Source organism: Epinephelus moara, chromosome 21 (assembly GCF_006386435.1).
Source record: "Epinephelus moara isolate mb chromosome 21, YSFRI_EMoa_1.0, whole genome shotgun sequence".
Lineage (NCBI taxonomy): Eukaryota > Metazoa > Chordata > Actinopteri > Perciformes > Serranidae > Epinephelus > Epinephelus moara.
The window spans coordinates 6,484,144-6,503,702 of NC_065526.1; the positions used below are offsets into that span (position 1 = coordinate 6,484,144).

Sequence of the window (19,559 nt, forward strand, 5' to 3'; positions counted from 1 at the left end):
TAACTTTGCTCTTAATCCGTTGATATATGTTGTAAATTTCAGAATAATGTGATTTTTTTTTTTTTAGATTAAATTGATTTTTATCAATGCTATCTTAATATAATAATTGTGTTATGGGTATTATTTTATGTGCATTTCTTGAACTTTGACCTTACACATGTTAACACGCACCAAATCTGCCCTGCTGGCACTTAAACGTATCATATCACAATTAGAATATATGCTGATTTGTTGTTTTAAAATTTTCCCCTAAGCGCCTTTTTCATATAACCTGCACTGGTCTACTCAAAAATCACGTTTCCGAAAATATTAATCAATAAAATAAGTTATTTTGAATTTATTTCCTGTCAGATTTTACCCCCATGAGGGAAAAACATCAAATGAAAGATGCAGTTTTGATGTTAATATGAAAGCTTTGGCCCACATGACGCTTTTGTTTTTGCTATCTGACCCAAAGCAGTGAAGTTGTGCATTTTCAGGAATGTAGCGGAACGTTTCAGGAAAAAAAAAATGCGGAGTGAAGCCTCATACAGGCTGAAACAGGGGTCCCCAAATGTCTTCGTGTTAAGGGGCCCCCAAACAGACACGGGCCTCTGTTTAATGAGATTCAGCTCCGAGTTACATCTGATTAGAGTTGTTGTTTGTTTTGGGGAGGAATAATCTGTAAGTGGGGACACGACAGCAAAACTAGTAAACCTTATTATTTTTCCTCCTTCTGAGAAGGGAAATGAAAGTGAAATTAAATTTGTATCTGTTTTGCTGTGGGACCCCCTTTGGGACAGGATGGGGGGCCCCGGGCCTCGTGGGCTCATTGTTAATTACAGCATCAGTTCATTTTCAGTACAAGTTGTAATATTCCATTACAACCTCATCTATGGAGACTTATTTTTGAATTGCATTATTTACAATGTAAAGGAATCACTCACACCAAGCAAAGCTCTACTCTCCCTCTCTCTCTCTATATGTGTGTGTGTGTGTGTGTGTGTGTGTGTGTGTGTGTGTGTGTGCCTGCTATGTCCTGTTATATTGTTGGTGGTGCTCTGGCGGCCGACATCCTCCTCATTGACCCCCGTCTCCCTCTCTGCCTTTTCCGTCTCATGAAAAACGATTCCAGCTCTCTGATTGAATTTTATTCCTTCCTGACCTGGTCTATTCTGTGAGGGCGCCATCAATCTTTTGACTAACACGACGTTTGTTTATTAGGCCTCTAGTTGGGAACGTATCTAATGCCTTTTATGAGCCTGATCATAGCTGGTGCAATCGGGGAGCTCAGAGAGACATGAGAACAGCATTTCACTGCCACACTGAACAATTCATGCATTATCTTTTTTTCCTTTCCTTTGCTGTCGTTCACCAGTCAGGCCTGTGCAGCTTGAAATATGCCCATGACCTCCAGCTACTCACAAGATGTTTTGTTTTGATGTGTCTTGTTGGTCTAGAGGCCTGAGGCTGCCGAGAAGGATATGAGGAATAAATTCATCTCACCCACCTTCCATTTTGCGTAACAGTGTTGCAGAATCGCACGTTTGCATTTTGGAGTTTGTGGCATGCTGCTTGGTGCGGAGTGGGCTCTGAGAGGGCGTCTGGCAAAGTCTGCAGGACATGTTGCCACCCCCTCTGTTTCTGTTAGAGTGGAAACTTTCGCAAAAAGCACCAGAAATAATCTCAGAAAGTCAGTTAAAGAGTTTCGGTGCAGAAGGAGCTCGCCTCGGAATTTAAATGTGCAGAACATGTGTGTGTGTAGCAGTTGCTATTATGATCATATTCATTAACGGATATTATTATTTTTAATCCAATTTGCTACCAGATGATAAAATTACCGTCTTTTAATATGCGTTAAAAAAAATTTGTTGATACAAGTAATGTGGTAATAACAGTTCTTCTTATTATTATTATCATTATTATTATTATTATTGTTATCATTATTATTATTATTATTATTATTATCATCATCATTATTAGTATCATTATTGTTAACGTTGTCTTTGTTCCGATTGTATCCATGCGTAATTTTACGCACGCGTCACGCACAGGTCTATCCAAGCAGAAACTATTTTAAAATATTTTATACATGCTGTATATATTAATGATATTTAAAATAAATATCCTTCTGTGCTCTGAAAATATTTAAAATGACCAGAATATAAAAATAAAATGTATTTTTTTTAAAAAAATATCAAATGAAATAAAATAAAAAGCGTCTTTGACTTTTTGCTGGAGATGAAGGACAGTAGCAGTGTGTTGTATTTAAATTACACAATGTCCATTAATATGCGCAATAATACTAAATAAATGCCTATAATAATGTAATTTATGAGTTTCAGTTGGCCGTGGTTAAAAAAAGATTGATTCCCATTCATTAATGTCACTGGGGGAAACTTTTTGGGGAGAAAAAACTGCCAACTAGGATTACAATAAAACACCAATCTGACATTTTGACTGCGTAAAGCCAATTTTATAAATACCCACTCTTGCATTTAAATATCTACACACTGAAAAACTATAGGGTGAGTCACTTATGATAAAGCGTGACGGTCGTGGATGTCTCCATTCGCGTCAGCGTCCTGCCTGTCAGACTGGTGAGAATTCAAACATCAAAACTGAAGTGACAACGGGACAATCTTTGGCATGTGTGGTATGATATTAAGTAAGCACTGGTATGCGCCAGTAAACACACAACGCAATCCAAAACAAAGTTGTGCTGTGCGCAGGCTGGCTCCCAGGTCTAGGCCTCAGGTCAACATCATCTCAATCATCTCGTATAAAGCCTGAAGCATTTCTAATATGACAGTAAAAATAGAAACATTAAATGAGATATGAATGTTAAAAGGCCTAGAGGTCAACACATCCTTAACATCCTCTCTTTAGACGTGCGAAGGCAGATTTTCTTTTGCGTCAATATTTGTTTCATGATTTTTCCCTTGTGAAAATGAGAAGCAAAATAAGGCATTCTTACGTGTAAATATAAAGTATTTTTTCTGGTGAGAGTAGAAATATTTAAGATGTGAATCTGTGCAGTAGATTACAATCACACCATTAAAGAAATGAGAATCTCAGAGGGTCAGATCAGATCATTACCGAGGCCTATTTACCTCCCTCACAAAACTAACCCGGGCCAGACTGAGTGTAAAACAACCCTAAGCCTGTATTCAAGTCTGTAAGAAACGAGGCGTAACTTTTAACTCACATAAAATGACAAATTTATTAAACAAACAAACAAATCCTTCAGAATACTTTTCAACAAATGAAGAATCTTTGAAATAGTACGGCGATATACACGTTCCTTTGTCTTACTTTTATATTGGAACAATTGTTTTTTGGACAATTAAGGCAATTCAATTTAGAAACACTTTTTTTGGTGTTTGGTCCATAATATCCGGCTACATTTTTTTAGAAATAAATTACTATATGCAATTTACACGTCCATGAAAACTGACATAACATATAACATAAAGCCACAAAAGCAAAGAGAGACTTACGTGTTATTTGCAGTAACACTGTTCTTTAGAAAAACCAAGATCAAGTCTGTTTTGTTTTCTGTCTCATATTAGTCCATGTGGTGTGGGCAGGTGAGAGGGAAGAGAGGGGAAATTACTGGAAGAGTTCAAACACCGTGAGGAAAATATTGAGCCTATTTTTTTTGTTTGTTTGGTCAGAACTTGCTGCAGTCATACACGAAAGCTCCCGAAGTGCGATAGATGGGTTGGCTCGGTGGGAATGACATCTGACAGCTGTTATTCCCATTCACCGGTGAATTATTCAAGCCAATTCTTTGGGATTCAAACATCTCTCGGACTGAATGGAAGTTCTGCTGCTGTGCTGGGTACGCTGCGCCCAGATGGCCCAGGTCTCCGGCCTGGTTGAGGTACCATGAGGTCAGCCTCCCTTGGTGGGGATGGTGGCCCTCCTGCCCAGAGTTTAGATTACCGTGGGTCATGGAGGATGAGGTGGTAGTGACTGAGTAATCTGGCAACGTTTCGTCCACGGTGGTGCTCGGTGCCAAGTGGCTAGATCTGTCCCCGGCGTACAAGCTCATGGCTTGCATGTTACAATGATAGGTTGCATTGGAGGTAGTGGAGATGGAGTTTTGGTTACAGGGTGAACTATAGACAGATGTCTGATTTGGAGAATAGTTTAAGGACAAAGACGGTGTTATACCTGTCCTGGTGGAGGCGGTGAGGCTGGAGGTGAGCTCAGTGGCCCCTTGTGGAGACCCCCGGAGGGAGGTCATGATGTTGTCTACGCTGAAGCCCTGCGTCGAGGCCTGGCCGTGGTGCTGGTGGTGCTCGGTGCTGTCCATGCCGATGGACCTGTTGGAGGGGATGCTGTGAGGGCTCCCGCTGGACATGCTGCTGCTGTCCGGGCTCTCGATTTTGGGCACGGCGCTCAGAGAGGGCGAGTCGGCCTGCGGCGGCGTGACTGTCCCGTTCTCAGTCTTAATATCCTGGATCCTCACGGGCTTGGAGCCCTGCACCGGCTGCTCCTGCTCCCGGCCTTGCTGCCTCGGCGGCAAATCCTTCTGCAGCCGCTCTTCTTTCTCTTTCATCGCGTCCTTCTTTTTGAACCGTCGTCTCCTTCTCAAGAAGCTCCCGTTTTCAAACATGTTGTAAGAGTCCGGGTCCAGGGTCCAGTAGCTGCCTTTACCCGGCTTTTTATCATCACGGGGCACCTTGACAAAACACTCATTCAGCGACAGATTGTGCCTGATGCTGTTCTGCCAGCCCTGCTTGTTGTCTCGGTAAAATGGAAACCTCTCCATGATAAATTGGTAAATCCCATTCAGGGTCACCTTCTTGTCAGGCGAGTTTTGGATAGCCATAGTGATGAGCGCAATGTAGCTATAGGGGGGTTTGACCATATCCTTGGGCTGAGGTTGGGGGGTGTACGGTCCATACGCCCGGGCCATGCTGGCTGGGTATTGGTCATGAGCCGCATGAGAGTACATGTTCATAGGTGCGGGCATCCCCGTGTATCCCCCACCGGCAGCGGCCCGGTAGTAGCTCGGGTCGCTGCTGATGTACGGCACGACGCCCAGTGAGTTGGGACTGGAGACGGAGTAGCGAGCCTGCATGTCTTCACTTTGATCCGGCGAAAATAAAGCTCCAAAATAACGCAGACAGAAGAGCTCCACTTCTCCCTCCTGTGAGTGCGCTCAAATCACAGTCCCTCTCTGCTCTCTCAAGAGGAAAAAAGGCAGGAAAAATGTCTGTACAACAGTGCAGCGTGCTGGATCTCAGCAGTGTTTAAGCCGTCCCCATCTCTGTGTCTCTATGAAACGCACATTGAAAAAGTTCTGAACTTTGGACATCCGTCACCGCACAGGACTTTTTGCGCAGTTAAATTCTTTCCTCCTTTTTGCTGCCAGTGGAGCTCCTCCCCGAAGAGTGCACGACTCGTCCAATGGGAGGTGAGGCCGTGCAGAGAGAGCAAGAAAGCTCCCGGCCACACTCTGGGCTTTTAGAAAAACGAGAGGAGGTGTCGGTAACTCCCAGCCCACTGCAGCCAAAACTTCAGACGTGACAGAGCAACTCACATGTACACAATCAGATCATGGAGTGCATATGCCCGCACACTTTGTGTCAAATATATATTCTCTATCAAACCTGCTGTCTTAAAAAACAGAAACACATGAGCTGTCTTTCATTTTTTTTTATATATCTATACATTAATCTGGATATTTAAGCATTAAATTAATTCTGATATTTCTCTGGAAAATCCCATTTTACGCACGCCATGCAGTGAGTTTATTTGGCGTGCTCCCTTGTGGCTGCCGCTCCACTTATTTCCTTTTTTGATTCTGAAAGACAGCAACACCAATAAACCAAATGGCGTCGTTTACGTCCAGTTTGAACGTCTTTATCAGCGCATTTTATTAGTGAAAACACTCAACGGCCAGCAGCAGATCACTGGGAGATCAAAGCAAGGCAAAGCCTCGCATCTTTGGCAGTGGGCTGTTAAAGTGAGATCTCATTACAACGGGAATTAAAAGGCAGTTTGGGCCCCGAGTGGCCAGAGGTGTGAGAGTTTATACAAGACAAGGATTTAAAGAGCAGGGCACCAAATGGGGCGAGAGTGACACCTCACATGATGAGCGGCTTTTTATCAAAAAGTTTAAATATCTGTTGTGTTGGGGTGTTGGAGGCCTGCTGAGAATTTACTGTCTCTGTAGCCGAATAAACAAAATACAAAAAAATCTTCACACACTCCTTGATTCATGTTTAATATTAAAAAAAAGTCCCCGGGGAGTCTTTAAGGTGTTTTGCAGCAGATGTTTTGCCATGTAATTAATCTTAAAGCTGATAATAAAATAAAATAGGCCACATTTTTTGACCAAAAATAGAAGTTCAATAAGCCGACCCTGAAGGCCTCAGTGTGTCGGCCTGCTGTCAGAGGCGACTGTGCATGAAATTAATGGTCATTGTGAGGCAAAGTTACAGTTCTAATATCGATGTAATCCTCTGCAGGTTGTCTTAATTAAATGTCCGTGCAGTGGCCTGGTGCTCCGCCGGTTTCTCCTTACATGGACCCGGGCATGAACTTTTTCCACCGCCCCGGGCTGTTTACACAATTCACAACGGCCTTTTGACTTAATACCACGGCCTGCCCACCCAGTCCTCCTTAGCTCTTTATTCTCTAAGGTATCCACGGCTGAAGCGCAGTGGAACAAAAATGAATGGATGTATAATAAAATAATAAACAAAACAACAGGCGAATCATTTGAAGGCTGTTATTTTTCTATAAAAAAAAATAATAAGGACACCATTATATCACAATAAACGCTGTAGTTTTGTAGTAAAGGAGACACTTGTTCTAATATTATTCAATTGACAATTTAATTGAGTCTCGTTTTATATTTTGTGTGCTTCTCCACCACTTTTCCTCCCTCAATCCAAAGTATTCATATTCCCAAAAAAAGCAGAGATCGTAACAGATAATAGAGTGAATCAAAAATGTATCATTAGAAAAGTTAAAATAAAACACTGCAGCATGATATTTAATAAATTAGTTGTATAGCCGCTAATGTTAATATAAAAGTCAAATAACGTGATTCAAAATAAAATCAAGCTCATAATACTGACATTTTAGAATTAAATAGAAAGAAAGAAGATGGTTGGGTATAAAGACACACAAAGAGACATATTAAAGACTATAACACTCTTAGAGGTTCATCATAACTATGATTTTGGCTCCCTCTAGTGTTCAGAAATGGCAACGTTCTGCAAGTTATACACTGTTTTCGTATCGCTTTCTCCAACCAACTAACTTGGAGTTATTCAGTTTTCTTATTTATCTATATCCATAATGACCAGTGTTGGATAGTGACAAGTGTATTGACAAACCTACATACCAACATTTTAGGAGATAAATTGTGTAAATGAGGAATGCTGAAATTCATTTATAGTCAATATCTATTACTTAGTATGGTCTGTGTGTGTGTGTGTGTGTGTGTGTGTGTGTGTGTGTGTGTGTGTGTGTGTGTGTGTAGTGCCATAGGAGCCTCTTGCAGGCACAGAGGTTTATGTAGGCTACATTATTAAGACACTACTGCCACCTCACGGTCAATTTCAGTACTACAGTGTGAAATCAGTACCACAATCCATCGGGTCCAGTCAGCCTGCTGGCACCAGTTATCACATACAGTAAGGGGAAACCATGACCTTGAACGCACCACACGAGGTCAGTAGATAAACATAACCAGATAAGATGATGCGCAGTGAACCCTACAAGCAGGCGTCTGTGATGTGAGTGGTGACAAGGTCAGAGAGCTTCCCTGAGGCTGATAGAGTTACGCTGTGTAAGCATTGTTATGAGGAATGTTTTGTTGCTTTTATGTTATAACTTTGCTCCTGTTTGTTTGTTTGTTTTTCCTGTATGGGCACACATGCTGATTATTTTAGTGCTCTGCATTAAAATTATTTTTCCCCAGGTCATAGTGTGTAGAATTCGTATGACTATGTATGTGACTTTACATGTTTTACATAAAAAACCACATGCTGACCCTAAACTCTGAGGGGCCCCGAACATGGAGCCCATCGAGGCTCCACTTCATTGTGTTGACAGTTACACCTAAAGTCGCATGTATGACAGTTACAGGTAGCTATCTGACTGTCCTAATCAGCCATTACATGATAGCTAAGTGCCCTGTTTAGGGTCTGCATTTTGGAAAGAGCTAGTGACAGTGCACCATAGTGCTTTCATGGGACGTTTAAGAGGTTTATAGTTGTCACTGCGTAATGTGCCAATATGAGTGGCTATCGGGAGCCTCTTTTCCAGAGTCGTTTGCCTGGTTTGCCCCTCCTGACTGTGCACCCTTGACATATATGCATAGTGAAAATGGCTGAACACCATGTGAGGTCCCTGACCTGCCAGCTCCTGATCCCCATGTCTGTCTTTGCAGTGACATCTTAAAATGTACTGGTACATGTTTTGCACTTCCCCTGCAAACTTCTTTCCATCCTCTGCATCCTTCTCATGTGGGGCATCAAGACAGTAATGATGATGATGATTTGCAACAGTGATCAGATGTACAAAACACCAGTGAAAAATGTTGCTGTTGTTTGGCAACTTTAGCATTCTTAAACGTTATCTTCACTTATTTAAGCGCGACATACTAGAAATATCATATTAATCTAATTTGGATTAACATGCTCTTTTTTTTTGGAAGTCACTAAAAATAGTCTTAATGCGAACAATGTATTTTTAATAGACCTTCTTCACAGCAGACACTGACTTATCACAGTAGCAAAAACACAGGGGACACTAATTTTGTAAACGATGTGTCAGTGTCATTAAAAAGTGTCCCAGTAAGTGATGACAATGGTCCAGCACACACAATACCAGCACACATTGTTATAATGTCAACAGTTACACTTGAGCTTCTCCTACTACCACAAGTCAAAATGTCTGCTGTGAAAAAGTTCTCTGGGTACCATGTGTGAAATAGGCCTGCTCTGATCTTTGGCACTAAACATATGGCAGCGGGTAGAAACACTGCCCCCTGGTGTCACACACGAACATTGTCGTTTGTTTCTGGGTTTAAAGCAACATAAAACTTTTTGTGTGTGTGTGCAAAAACAGGTGCAATACTGTCAGGGAGTTGTCAGCTGCTCTCTTCAGATAATACTGGCAATAAAGTCTGTTTCTTTCTATATATGACTCTGCATTACGTCAGTCTGCATGATGCCATTTCAAAGTTAAAATCATTTTGTCATGTTGCCAGTGTTTGACATTTTGAGAATAATTTTTTCCCCTTGTATACAGTTTCTATAGATTCCTTCTTTAGCCTGATCTTTGCTTCTGTATGTTTGTCCATGGTCATCAGCATTGAAAATATACAATAGATAAGAATACTTGTCAAGAACATGAAAATTATGAATCAAAAAGGAAGTGCAGGATGAAATCCCAGCAGGACAAAAGATGTACAAAGAATTTTAAGTCAACATATTAATAAAAAAACACAAAACATCTAAGAGAGAAACACAACGTAATAAAAAACTATAAAATCCACAAATGGTTTGGACTCATGAACACTTGTACAGTCTATATTTTCCTTTTCAAACAATCAGAATTATTGCAACATATCACAGATTAGATGTGTGACTAAATCATGACTAATGGTTGAATATTTTTTAATTTGAATTGGGTCATAAACAAGCTGTTTCATAGATGGACATTACTCTGATAATTGCACCAAGTAAGACAACATAAGGCATGTCTACTATCTTCCCACAGAAGCACCTATCGACCTACAGGTGTGAGCTGTTGATGGCTGTGTCTCGCTCTAGTTGCTAACAGAGGTCTAACACAGAAATGTTAATTTGATTTTTTTTTTTTTTCAGTCCTTAATATTTGGAACATCTGCAATGTTACTTCCTCAGTGTAACCCTGACGTGATACTCAGTTGCTCAGTAATATGTATCACAAAACAATGCAAAAACTAAAATCTCTCTGAAAGTCAAACATACAGTTTCTTCCATTTCATTTTATTCATTTTGATTTGCTCATTTGGGGTATATATTTTTCAATATATGTAATATGGATCACACATATATATCAAAGATATTCATAATTCTCTTCAGCACCATGGGCAGCAGAGACATTAATAACCTTGTGGTCAAATAACCGTACCTGCATTCATCCTGAGAAGCTGGTTTTGGGAAATGACGTATATATCAATGTCTCTCAGACCTGAACTCATATTAGACTTATAAAATTTCAATATTTGGAGCTCAGAATATAACCTGACCTCCTGTGCATCTGCTCTCTCTCAGCATTACCAATAAATGATTTATTCTGAACAAACTGTGTGTGAGTGTAACGGTCTTGCCCGTGTGTGTTGGACTAAATACTATCTATTGAAACTTAATTTAAAAAATATATATGTATGTATTTATTTATTTTGTGAGCTACATTATATCTAGTCGAAATGGATACCAATTCCTGCAATGAAAGCTTCCATCTATGTTGAAACTTTTTGTAATTAATCTCGTTTCATCAGTCACCTTTTTGATATCAATTTTCCAGAATTTATGAGTATATTGGTGTTTAAAATTCTTTGACAAAGACATGTCAACATCTGTCAGAACTGGATTGATAAGTTCAAACGTTTTGTTATACTGTATCTCAGGTAAGTCAGGTTCTCAGTGTTCACAGTGAGGCTCTCTGGACTACAAACAACCTCACTGTTGGGGCCCATATCAGCGAGACATTTTTCAATTCAATGCATGTATATGTGGGTAACTAACATAAAAAAAAATAAGTAAAATATCAAATGTATCTGTATTAAGATGACTGAATTACCAACTCACTGTTCTGCATAACATTTTAATCTCTTGAGCAAAATGAAGTTATGCACATAAACGGTTTACATATGTCACTTTGGGCCCTAACCTTAAATCACCACTAGGTGGTGCTACAGTCACGTGAAAGTTAACCAACAGGACGAAACAAGACGGATGAGTTTCTGTCAGATTTGAGAGCTGTGTATTGAATGTGCCTTGTGTCTTTCTCTTTAATAATTCATTTATTAACAATAATTAGGCCTGTGTAATAACAATATAGGCTGGCATCCTGCGATAATTAAGACACAACTACACTTAATATCCTCAGTGTATGAAGAGGATTAAAGACGGATTACTTTCTTGTAAATTATTTTAAATTTGTCTTTTTGACACATAATTAGTTATTAAAAACACACCGTTGCTCATGTGTTAAAATGATGATGGTGTGAAATAAGACATGGTAGTAGCCTGATTAAAGAAAGCACTGATAAAGTAATTTGAACACCGTGTTGGAGCTCAAAAACATTATAGTGTCTCTAGCGAGGGTAAATCAGCTTTATATATTTAAAGTTGAATTTCATACCGTTAAGGATTTTCTTATTTTTTTATTTTTCGTAAATCAAAGATATGATTTAAACCCAGCCCTCAGAGGGGTGGTGAACTGATGATCAATATCGCCCACAAACTGCACTGTTTAAAAGTGTTTGTCATAATTAATCGGGTTTTGTATAATATAGGCCTAGTAGTTTTAGATAATAATAATAATACATCTGAAGCAGACAGAAAGAAAAACGGAAGAAGAAGAAGAGAAGAGTGCTAATAAAAGCAAAAACTCTGTGTATAAAAAACTTTTATTGCTAAAAACACTTCCATATCAACCTTTAAAAATAAATCTCTGTCGTGGCCTGCTGCAGGAAATCAGCAACAATTTTAGCAACTTCGCGAACACAAACTTAAGTGCATGAATAAAGATTAATTCAGGTACGTGTACGTATGTTTTCTTCAGTAAAAATGCTGATATTGCTTATTCATATGTGTAAAGTCAGCCATGTAACGAGAGTGTATGGTGGCAACAAGTCCTCACATCATAACCATTACTAACGGTTATAGAAGAGGTCAAAGTTCACTGACAGTGACTCAGAGGGAATTAAATCTCCCTTTCTGAACCAAAGGTCACCAAAGATTGCGTTAAAGTAACTCCACCCGAGGAGGGATGTTCCTGACAGTTCTGTCTTTGGGGTTTTGTCACATGACGCATGGCTTTACGTCCTGATAGACACTTTGGTGATGGTGATGGAGCTGGTGATAGTAAGATCCGCCGGTGCTGGGGTGGAGGGAAGAGATTCCGTTTAGGTTCAAAACGAAGTCCTTCCTGTCACACACAGGAGCTGAGTGGCTGGAGTATCGAGACAGGCCCACTGAGAACACACAGGGAGACACAGGAGGTCAAACACTCCTTTAATTACGACTGTATCTAAATGTTTTTGTGTTTAATGTACAATTTCTATCCAAACTGCTTGATAACAAAATGTGTGCAATAGGTAACATTTGTTGCTACCAATTTTAATAAAGTGCTCTTAGTTGTGTCTAATGGCTTTATTAAACATTAAAAACCATTGTATAAATCTATATAAATTAGCCATTTATGAGAGCAAAGTTAGGGTTGCCAAGCAGCAACAAATTATTTTGCTGCTGTTAATCTTTGTATTTGGTAAAATATGCAGCAACAAATTATAATAGTTATACATAATTAACTAAAAGACGATCATAGATTTCCGACTTTCTAATTAACAATCTAGTCTGCATTAATAAAACAACAATAAATGTTTGTTTTTTGTTGTAATCCATCAAGTATTCAGCCAATAAATTGTGGTAACACTACGGTTGAAAATGCATTTTGGTGCAAACTTTGTGCAGCCCTTTTTTTCAGAGGCTAGATCTTCCTAAAGAACTATAAATATAAAAAAGATAAAGCCTGTAACTTGGTGTCTCTAGCCACATGTATGATTTTCCCACAACTTGGCAACCCAAAATGCATTCTCCTTATAATGGATCTATTTAACAAGGGTGAATCATTTATTAACAACTAATAAAATCCATCAGCTGCAAGTTGTAAAACATTTATAAGGGTGCTTTATTAGAAGCTTGTACCAATTTGTTTTGTTGTGTGCATTAAATACATTATTAAGAACGTGCAAAAATGAAACAATAAGTCAACAATAGCTTAAATATCCTGACTATTATTCTGCTGTGGCTCGTGTCAAAGGCCGTAATGAACCTGCACTGACATGAATTTCTTTTTCACGGTTGAGAGTATGTTTGTGACAACGTGTTTAATGCTTGTTGTTTCTTCTTCACGCAGATTTTAACCATAAACAGTCATTTTGATGGTGTTATTGTGCCTTTTTTTTTACATTCTGTAGCGCAGAGGCCTCCAGTGAAAGCTTGAATAAAAGTGCAGTCCAACGATAGGAATTTAAAATTAAATACAGAGGCTGTATTTTGCAAATAAAATTGTGCACACTGAAACTGAAAAATTACGCAATCTGATCAATTAATGTAGATTAATTTGAGCTTGTCAGAGGCACGTTTCTGTGTTTTACTTATTGCATTTCTACGAAGGTTCACTCAGGCCACACAGGTGGTTGATATTTATGTATATAACTAATCCAGTGTAACGACTAAATGCAAAAATGTCTATGAATATATACTGTCTGAAAGCTTGTAAGAAAAATTGCAATTACTTGTCACTTGTTTTGGTTGATAACTCATCACTGCAGTTTAATGTTGACCTATTTTTGTGAGTCATACTGGTGCAAATATGAATCAGACAATACAAATTATGATGCATAAAGCCATATAGTGTGGCTTTACCTGATATATCAGACGAATCTCGTGCGTTATGGTGCAGGTAGCCTTGATCCAGAGAGTAAGACGACATCCCCGTGTGCAGAGCAGAAGAAGTGGGACTGCTTGATGCAAGCGACTGCTGTTTGATGTATGAAGACACGCCAGGTGAACTCCAGTGTGAGGCTGCATTTGCATAGGGAGACTGACAGTCCAAAGTGCCTACCATCGCCGGGGAGGACTGCAGGGGGCTGCTGCTGCTGTCCGGGCAATAGTCCGCATTAGAGGCAACCTGACATGCAGCCATGTACGATGACCCGGAGCCTGATGACATGTGTGGGACGTGATGTCCTCCTCCGAGTCCTTCGAAGCCACCTGGCACCGTGTTACCCATCAGGTCTATGTTGTAGCTGTTATGACATGCTAACGAGCCTGAAGGTGGTTGGAAATCAAAGTTTTGCGGCAGCATGGACGCACCAAAGCCGATACCATTCATCATCCTGTACATGGGTTTCAAAGCTTGGCATTTCCTACGGAACCCTCGAGGTCTGCGACGAAAGGAGCCCTCCTCGAACATGAACTCACTACTCGGGTCGATGGTCCAGTAGTGCCCCTTGCCAGGTCTACCGAGACCCTTGGGAAGCTTTATAAAGCACTCGTTCAGAGACAGGTTGTGTCTGACGGAGTTTTTCCATCCCTGGTATGATCCCCTGAAGAAAGGGAAGCGGGCCTGCAGGAACTGATAGATTTCACTCAAAGTGAGCCTTTTGGTCGGTGAACTCTGGATAGCCATCACAATGAGGGCGATGTATGAGTAGGGAGGCTTTTCAGGGCGCCTCAAGCCAGAGTTTCCCTTTTTCCATTTGGGTGATGCGTTGTGCGCGCTCTCCATCACTGGCTGTGCGCTCAGCAGAGCTACATTCAGAGCATCGGCTGCTGGGCTAGAGCGAGGATTAGATGGATCCAAATGTTGCTTGGAGCTCTCGGTCGTCATGGTTTCTTTTTGGATCCGTTCACTGTGGGGGCTCTGTAACACACCTAACTTTTCCTATTTTCCAAACACTATTAAAGGCTCCCTAATGCGCTAATTATAAGGTCAGTGTCTCTTTGCGATGCTCAGCGCGTTTATAACTGGGAAAATCAAGAAACACCAGCCGCTGTTCCTCCTTCCTCTCTCTGTCCATCGCTGGCAATAATCCCACAAGAGAGGGGGGATAAAGCTCCTCGATTTTGCTTGCGCATATCCACCCAGCCAAACACAACTCGACCACCTATCAATTCTTAAATCTCTCTCTGCCCCTGTATCCCCCCAAATTCCTCCACTAAATCGCCAGGAACTACTCCCTCCCCATCTGGCCAGGATCCAGACTAGAAGCCGGACACAGCGCAGTGGAGTAAGACAAATCTCCTCCCACGACTCTCTTTCCAAAACACCTCTCAATGCATTTGTCAGGCTGATATTTGGCACGATATCTCGACAGACCAAGATGGACAAAACACATAGGACACATTAAAATGATTCCCTTTATCCTCTTGTGTACCTGCAGACAGTGACAATGCTTGCTCCTGCTGCTGCTGCTGCTGGTGGTTTTATTTTGTATAGGTGTAGGAGAGGAAAAAGCTTTGCAGTGCTCATTTGTTTGGGATCTGTTCAGGGTTAGGACTCTGACATGAGAGGAAGCATGTTTTTTCCATCAGAGCGTGCCAGCGTGCCACACACGGCGCACAAGTGTCAGTTTACCTCTCGGGCCTGGATTATATCCCTGGAGAAATGGAGTGATTAGAAACTCTAAATAAAGTCAGATAATGAAATATTCGAGTACACTTTCTGCAGGGCTGATTGTAAATGCCTCCTTTTCTGTCTTGGGAGAGCTTTACGCACGTCTGGCGTCACTACAGAGCAGGATCACCGTTATAATGAGGACGCGAAATAATTTCCCACACCACTAAAGTTAAAACACAATCAGAATAGAATATCAGCAACATCAAACCCGTAACCCCGCTGCGTCCAGGATGCACAGCTGGTTTAAAGGAAATTTACTTTCTAGCCTCAGAAGAATAGGCCCTACTTGGAAGACATTTCTTCCTATTGTGGATTCGAGTTGGGTTCGCTCAGGATGCACCATTTGTACAAACCCTTTCCTGCGCATGTGTAGTGACTGAGGCGACAGCTATTTGCAGCGCGAGACAGAAAACATAAATATTGGATGCCCCTATCCGGCAGCAGCGAGCTTCATCAACACTGAACAGTAGATACTTATAAGGCAATTTCTTTTTGCTTCATATATTATAAAGGAAAAATTGAGAATAAGCTGTATTTAAAATAATAACAATAATAATCACCATTATTATTATTATTATCATTATTATTGAATTCTATATCATTTTTTGATTTTTAATTTTATTTTAATTTAGCAATTTTAAATTTATTTTATTTTTTTAATCTTAATTTTATTTTTATTTATATTTTTTTCTAGAAATTGAATTATAAAAAATATTATATTTTCTGTTATGTTGTTTTTATTTATTTATTTATATATATTTTTTTATTTTTTTATTTATCTATTTAGTTTTAAATTAAGGAGAAATATCTCAGATATGCAACATATGCTGTAAGGGCCAGTATAATGCTTGTAAAGAAAGAGGTTATATCAGGCCCATATGGCACACATGCAACCAATCCCTGGCAGAGTTCTCTAAAAAAAAATGTGCAAGGTGGAGTCACATGAACACACACACACGCCCCGATAACAGTCATTGCCCTGGCACCTTAAAAGGTGCATGTGTCATGGAGGTGTCAGCCCTAATTTGTCTTCCCTGGAACCAATGACTGGGTTTTAATTCAACATTAAACAATGTCACAACAACAGAAAACGGAGACCAACTTTTGTTAGATTTTTTATTTCGTTGCAAAGAGCGTATTTTTGAAAGAAAGAGACACAAACAGTGAAAGTGCATAGGTTTTAACACGATTTTTCTGACAGCGACTTTAATGGTCAGTTCAGTAACATTTACAACAAACAACTGTGTATAAAATATCAAATCTCACAATGCTTTCAGAGGTACGAAAACAAGTGTAACACCTTGGCACCGCAATAAAGTCCAGTCCTGTTTAAATCCTCCTCTGGGTCCATCGTCAGTGCACAGTGATGATTTTTAATCGTCAAATAATAAGATTTATTCATTTCTGATATTGCAAGACTGTGTGTGAGAGCGGCCCAAAGGCGTTTGACACATGCGCAGCACAGGAGTCCACATAGCAGGCTGACTTGACGTATGAAAATGAGGCAGGTGCATTTGAATGAGGCATCGTCAGTTCAGTGTAGCGCGGCCAGGTGAAGGCAGGGTGGAGTGGTACATGCTCCCTGTTTGAGTCCCTCTTGAACGGCTTGCTGAGGATGCTGTCTATCGCAAATGAACTGGTAAACTTGACACATGAATCAGTCTTTGGTGCAGCCTGCTGGATGCTCTGCGGCTCCTCTGCGCTCTCGGACACCTCTGGCGCCCTGCTGAACTTTTTATCAATGCGCTTTCGTCTGCGCCGGAACACCCCATCAGCGAAGGTGTACTCGCTGTGAGGATTGAGCATCCAGTAATTGTCCTTCCCCCAAGGTCTGGACGGGTCCCGGAGCACTTTGAGAAAGCAGTCATTCAGAGACAAGTTGTGTCGGACCGAGTTCCTCCAGCCGGTGTAGCTGCCTCTGAAGAACGGAAACCTCTTCATCAGATAGTCGTTAATTTCCGCCAAAGTCAGACGTCCAGAGGGGGAGTCCCGGATAGCCATGGCGATGAGAGCGATGTAAGAGAACGGGGGTTTGGGTCTCCGTGTGTATGGCTTGGACTTGGTGGCGCTGGTGCATGGCGTAACAGGTGGAGGGCTGTGCGCAACGCTGTCCCCATCCGACCCCAGCTCCTCCTCAGTAGAAAGAAGAGAGCGCACACTCCCCTCTGCATCACTGGACATCACAAAATGCTTCATGTCATAGTGGCTCCCACACAACACCTCCAACTTCATGCTCTCTGATGACTCCTTTCTCTGTATAAGACCTGATGTGCTCTCCGCGTAAAGTCCGGACCTTGCGTGCGTCAAGACGCAGACTGCTTTGAATCAAATCCAGTTAAGTCCTTCTTTGCTATCATACCTGGCAGAGTTCTGAAGCCGGTCTCACCTACAAATGTGTGTGAGCAGCTGTTTATAGCCGGCTCACCTCAGGACCAACCCAGGAGGGCGGAGCTACACGATTAAAAAAAGATTTGGAGCATCGCAAACACATCTTCACATTGCGTGCAGGACGGTCTGCAATAAAACTGTGATCATAATAAAAGTTTCATCATGAAGATATAATATAGTATTTAGCAAAGATGATGTTAAGTGAAAACCCCATTTCAGTGTGGCTTTATTACCTGCTCACCTGTGAAATGTGACCTGGCAGACACCTTGGGACTATTTCACCTGAGACAACCAGGTGGCGTATGTTTCCTTTGTATTCAAAGGTGTGGTGCCTGCAGGTAGTGCAGTATCATTTGCCCATTGCAGGCAGCACCAGAGCTAATATGCATGGGCGGATTGTGAGACAATAGAACCCCCAACCCCCAACACATATATGTAAAAGGCCCCACCATCTCTACTACCTAGGGCCACGACACAGACTTTGCATCTTTTTGTGCTGTCATGCATCTTTTTGTAGTTTTTTGTCTTTGTGGTAATTTTGTGTCTCCTTGTGGTTTTGCTTCTGTCTATTTAAGGTTATTTTGTGTCCTTTTTTTGGTCGTTTTGTGTCTCTTTGTAGTTCACATTGCACCTTTGCATCTCTTTGTGGTCTTTTTGAGTCTCTTTCCTTTTTGGTACGTGTTAGTTGGAGTGAAATTTTGCAAATGAAGGCCAGGGGGGCCTTGACACATTGACCCCCTTGACTTGGCGGTAGGCCCATTCAGTAATCCTTTCATGCATATATGGCATGCTTAACATCCCACTACAATGTTCTAAACTACATTTCCAAGGTGGTTTTTAATGTGTAAAGAGTTCCCCGTGAGAAAAGATGCTCCCTGTGCCAGCAGAGTATAGACACTCACATGCTCTCAAGATGTCTCACATCAAAGCGCTTCACTTAGGAGTGCACTTCAGATGTTCATGCCAACTGAACAGCCCACATAGAAACCACTGTTATTGTGTTTCTCTTTCTTAAAACAAGTAGTGGTCCTTCCTGTAGCTCAGTGCCAAGATTCACCTAATAAATTACTTATTGTGATTTAATTTCTTTCCAAGTGAACCGCCCCGAGGTTTTGGACGGAACAGGGGGTGTCACTTGTGATGTGATTCCAAGGGAACGGTGTGATTATGACAACAAGGGCAACAGGTGAACAGAGCCATTGAAGATACTTTATTTAAAGTGCCTTTAATGTCAGTGTTTCATTATCATTTAATGCTGCTCCACAGCCCGGATACATTCCCCTCCCACACACTCCCTCAGGTTCATCTGGCAGTCACGCTGAACTCAACAACCCATCTTTGTATAATTGGTGGGCTCACTTCCTGCCAATTATCAGGCCAAATCACCGGTTTCATTGGCTGTGCTGCAACGGTGTCACCGAACAGACGAAACGGAAAAAATAATAACCTCATACATCACCTGGAAACCAATGTTGACATCACACCAGCCGCTGGTGTGTTGTTACTGTGACAAGCGGTTTAACTTTTGTTTATGCAAAGTGTGCTTTTCAAGATGTCTGTGTGTGTGTGTTGAACATGTTTTTGCTGGTGTGAATGTTTTGATTTTCAGGTACTAATCTGTTTTTGTTGTCCGTGACACCCAATCCAGGGTGAAGTCACTATTTTGAAAGGTAGCATGTGAAAGATGGATTCCTGTAAGCTAACCGCACAATGACAAGAGCTCAAATACCACATATTCATTCTGGTCACTGCATGTAGCA

General features: G+C 41.0%; 3 protein-coding genes across 3 annotated transcripts; all 3 read right to left on the reverse strand.

Annotated features, from left to right (window-relative positions):
• Positions 1 to 3,182: 3,182 nt before the first annotated feature.
• Positions 3,183 to 5,361, reverse strand: foxc1a (forkhead box C1a). Its single transcript, XM_050033222.1, has one exon. It carries the CDS (start codon positions 5,069 to 5,071, stop codon positions 3,653 to 3,655), a length of 1,419 nt encoding a protein of 472 aa, XP_049889179.1. The 5' UTR covers positions 5,072 to 5,361; the 3' UTR covers positions 3,183 to 3,652.
• A 6,252-nt stretch (positions 5,362 to 11,613) lies between these two features.
• Positions 11,614 to 15,301, reverse strand: foxf2a (forkhead box F2a). The gene is made up of 2 exons (XM_050033225.1): positions 13,656 to 15,301; positions 11,614 to 12,199 (listed from the first exon to the last, which is right to left on the reverse strand). The coding sequence occupies exons 1-2, from the start codon at positions 14,620 to 14,622 to the stop codon at positions 12,027 to 12,029; spliced, it is 1,140 nt and encodes a 379-aa protein (XP_049889182.1). The 5' UTR covers positions 14,623 to 15,301; the 3' UTR covers positions 11,614 to 12,026.
• Positions 15,302 to 16,209: 908 nt separating this feature from the next.
• foxq1a (forkhead box Q1a) lies at positions 16,210 to 17,820 on the reverse strand. The gene has a single exon (XM_050033227.1). The coding sequence runs from the start codon at positions 17,641 to 17,643 to the stop codon at positions 16,810 to 16,812; it is 834 nt and encodes a 277-aa protein (XP_049889184.1). The 5' UTR covers positions 17,644 to 17,820; the 3' UTR covers positions 16,210 to 16,809.
• Between the last annotated feature and the right edge of the window lie 1,739 nt (positions 17,821 to 19,559).

Excerpts from the sequence above, each read along its gene's own strand:
- foxc1a (XM_050033222.1), bottom strand. The coding sequence starts at position 5,071 with ATGCAGGCTCGCTACTCCGTCTCCAGTCCCAACTCACTGGGCGTCGTG.
- foxf2a (XM_050033225.1), bottom strand. The coding sequence starts at position 14,622 with ATGACGACCGAGAGCTCCAAGCAACATTTGGATCCATCTAATCCTCGC. Across the intron at positions 12,200-13,655 it reads AGATTCGTCTGATATATCAG|TGGGCCTGTCTCGATACTCC; the intron begins GTAAAGCCACAC and ends GTGTGTTCTCAG.
- foxq1a (XM_050033227.1), bottom strand. The coding sequence starts at position 17,643 with ATGAAGTTGGAGGTGTTGTGTGGGAGCCACTATGACATGAAGCATTTT.